The sequence below is a fragment of the Lactuca serriola genome, chromosome 9 (genome assembly GCF_051521515.1).
Source record: "Lactuca serriola cultivar US96UC23 chromosome 9, Lser_US96UC23_V15, whole genome shotgun sequence".
Taxonomy (NCBI): Eukaryota; Viridiplantae; Streptophyta; class Magnoliopsida; order Asterales; family Asteraceae; genus Lactuca; species Lactuca serriola.
Window position 1 is genome coordinate 15,458,591 of NC_136416.1, and position 3,154 is coordinate 15,461,744.

Here is a 3,154-nt window from a genome sequence, read left to right on the forward strand (position 1 = left end):
TCCCCACTTTACTCATCTTTGCAACATAGTTTGGTCTACTTAAATTTATTTCTCAACAAAAGAATGAAAAGCATCTTTCCAAAAAAAAAAAACAAAAGAATGAAAAGCATGAAATATTCTACTTGTCGGTACTTCATCAAACAAACCTTTAAACACTAAGAACAAAAGCATGAAATGGTATAAATTTTAATAGAAAGGTCTAATTTCTCATAGCCTTATCATTTCTCAATAATTTTTGTAATGAAATTCATTTCTCAACAAAGGGATGAAAAGGAACATTTTATAAAAATTAAAGGGTTTTTATGGATTAAATTAGAGTTCCGTTTTTTTTTTCTAAAAACTTAAAATACAACTTTTGAGGCTTAGGCTAATAGCACATGTATGTAATCAAAATACGTATTCTCCATTAGCTGTTTGTTTTGTGCCTACGCAACGTTTGTCTCACCAAAACTCTACATACTTCTCTTCTACAACAATGGCTTCTTGGGGGTAAGGAATTTATTTCTATTTCAGTATCTTTATTTTCCTTCATGCAGTTAGGGTTTCTGTTTTCATATGGACGTTGGATGGTTCTTAGATTTGTTATTTTCAATTTTTATTATCTGTGATGGTTGGGGGTTTGGGAGCTCATATTGTTTGATTTAGGTTGTGAGGTGAGAGCTGGTGAACGATTTCTAGCAGACATTGCTGAGGGAACAATTTTGGTTATTTTAAAGGTATTACTGGAACATGGGATATCTTTATTTTGCCGTTCATTAACATTCAACTAACTAAAAAAATGAAATTCTTCTTAGGCTTATCTTGGAGTACCGAAGGAGGATATTCATGAGGATTCTGTTTCTGTGTATATAACTGTTGATGGAAAAAAGTTAGTTGCTGGAAACTTTAATCCCCGGAGGCACTCTGAACAAAAGTTGTATTTGCCGATTGATAAAAAGTTCTCATTAACCCATACGCTGAGATATAATAGTCTCTATTTTTTTGGAGTTACATATAAAAGGAGCCTGAGGATAAAAAGAAAGATAAACCAACAGTGGAAGAAGCAAGTTCTCCATCTGTTTATCCACATATATGCAAAAAGTATTCAATCATGAGTTTTTGGGGTAAGGAATAATCTCTCTCTCTCTCATTTGATCATTTCTATTTGAGCATATCATATGTGTTTTCTTATTCTAATAATCTAATTTGATGTTTTTGTAAAATTGTAATTTAGGTGCTGAAGTGAAACGCGGTCAAAGGCTTCATGTTAAGCTTGATCAAGGGAATTATTTGAATCTTAAACTGGTATGTGCATGCCATTTTGGTTTTGTTTTGCATTAACATTAAATGAACTTGTTATTTGTTTAATTCATGCATGCAGGCTTCTCTTGTGTGTACCGGAAATCATGAAGAAAAGGAGTCTGTGTGTTTGGAAGTCGATACATGTGACAAAACAATTCAACTTGCAAGGCTTCACCCTGAGAGGCTGCCACACCAAGTAATGGACCTAAAGTTCAATGAAGACATCATTTTAAGTCATGATGCAAAAAATGGAACATTATACCTATGTGGGTTCCAAAGAAAACCACGCGTGCATGAATATCCACCTTTTCACGAACCTAATTTTGCAAAGGTTACTTTGGCAATTTTAATTCAGAATTTCAAATAGATACAATTATGAATCATTGAATTGTGTTGTTTTGATATATAATGTGTGAATATTTATTGACAGAAAGAAGCAGCGTTGGCTTCTGAATGTGCACGTGTATGCAGCAACGTTAAGTCAATGAAGTTTTGGGGTAACAAATGTCTCTCTTCATTTATGTTTATTTATGTTTCATGTGGATATAGGATGCTTGGTATGTTATTTTCAATTTGATTGTTTGTGCTGCTGGTGGAAGTTAATTGGAATGCACAGCTGAGCTGTTTGTTATTAGAATATATCTTTTCTATAGGCCTAGAACTTTGTTTTTAGGTAGACTACTTATGTGTTAATACATGTATATCAATCGGATTTTATCTGTTTGTTTGTGTATTGATGTATCTTCACATTACTAAAGCCTGCCTTGTTTGAAATGGCTTGGATTTATTTATAAGATTGCATGCATTCAGGAGTGGTACACTTTGCCACAATCTGGTGTTTAAGTTTTACATACATTCATTGTTTTTTGCAAACTCGTTATTCAGGAGTCGAGATTAAAAGTGGTGAAACAATCTCTATGAAGCTTGATCCAGAAAATATTTTACATTTCAGACATGTATGGTATATATGCATCCATATGTTCATTTTCCTCTTGATTAACAGTGAAAGACTGGAATTTTTTTCTACTAATTAATGTATGCAGGCTTCACTTATTAGTATTGAAAAGCAAACTAAGGAGAAGAATGTTATTGTCGAAATCAATGCTAGTGGCAGAAAATATGAGATAACCCTGAATACTAGAAGCAAACCAGAAGCAACCTTACAAAAATTATATGATGAAGAAATTCAGTTAAGCCATAACTTCAAAGATGGTAAGGTGTACCTGCTTGGGACACTGACCACAAGACATGGAAAAAAGAGTTGATATCATTTTCTCACTTTCTCTCAAAGTAATGATGGTAAATAGAAAGAAAGAAAGTTGGAAAGGCGCAGGTTCTGCAGCTTCTGAAAGTGCACATTGTTTGCAGGACGTTGGAGATAGATGATTCACAATTTTATTTAAGTTTATACCCAACAGTTTTTAGATTTCTTTAATGTTAGTGCATAGAAAGTTGTTTTAGAAACATAACCCATCACTCTCGTTGTGTTTGATGTTTTCCTTTACCAATTGCAACTCCCCAAGAATGAAACTTATATTGTTTGTTTCTTGTACACATTTATGTCGTTTCTTCTACACCTTTCATTATGTCGTTTATGTTTTTCACAAGAATGAAACTTATGTCATTTGTTTCAAGACACAGATCTTCTCCAGTTAGTCCCTGTCGTGGGGGGTAGTATGGCCATTTTAGACTCTTTAGAAACCGATTTGGCATTGGTTTCCAACAATCAGAGGCCTAAGAGTGCTAATAAGCAAGGAAGTTCTAAGACAGATCATAGTGGAATGTTTTGGGATTTTGAAAGATTAGGGAATCTCTCTGGAAAGAAACTCATATTTGAATTTGATGGAAAATCAACTGAAGCCTTTCCACCTTC

The 3,154-nt window shown here is 33.6% G+C and overlaps 1 protein-coding gene across 3 annotated transcripts; it reads left to right on the top strand.

The window, feature by feature from the left end:
- The first annotated feature begins 400 nt into the window (after positions 1 to 400).
- LOC145073993 (histone deacetylase HDT1-like) lies at positions 401 to 2,843 on the top strand. 3 transcript variants are annotated; one of them, XM_079020440.1, is made up of 8 exons: positions 401 to 489; positions 646 to 716; positions 795 to 1,103; positions 1,214 to 1,284; positions 1,361 to 1,612; positions 1,712 to 1,778; positions 2,167 to 2,237; positions 2,325 to 2,843. In XM_079020440.1, the coding sequence occupies exons 3-8, from the start codon at positions 1,091 to 1,093 to the stop codon at positions 2,544 to 2,546; spliced, it is 696 nt and encodes a 231-aa protein (XP_078876566.1). In that variant the 5' UTR covers positions 401 to 489; positions 646 to 716; positions 795 to 1,090; the 3' UTR covers positions 2,547 to 2,843. The 3 variants fall into 3 exon arrangements, with proteins under 3 accessions (XP_078876566.1, XP_078876568.1, XP_078876567.1); XM_079020442.1 differs by having other exon boundaries at positions 2,167 to 2,242; positions 2,325 to 2,528; XM_079020441.1 differs by lacking the exon at positions 401 to 489 and having other exon boundaries at positions 591 to 716.
- Positions 2,844 to 3,154: the final 311 nt, after the last annotated feature.

Bases quoted from the DNA above. Each gene is read 5' to 3' on its own strand.
- LOC145073993 (XM_079020440.1), top strand. The intron at 1,613-1,711 runs GTTACTTTGGCA...ATTTATTGACAG, and splicing joins ACGAACCTAATTTTGCAAAG to AAAGAAGCAGCGTTGGCTTC. The intron at 1,779-2,166 runs GTAACAAATGTC...CTCGTTATTCAG, and splicing joins TAAGTCAATGAAGTTTTGGG to GAGTCGAGATTAAAAGTGGT.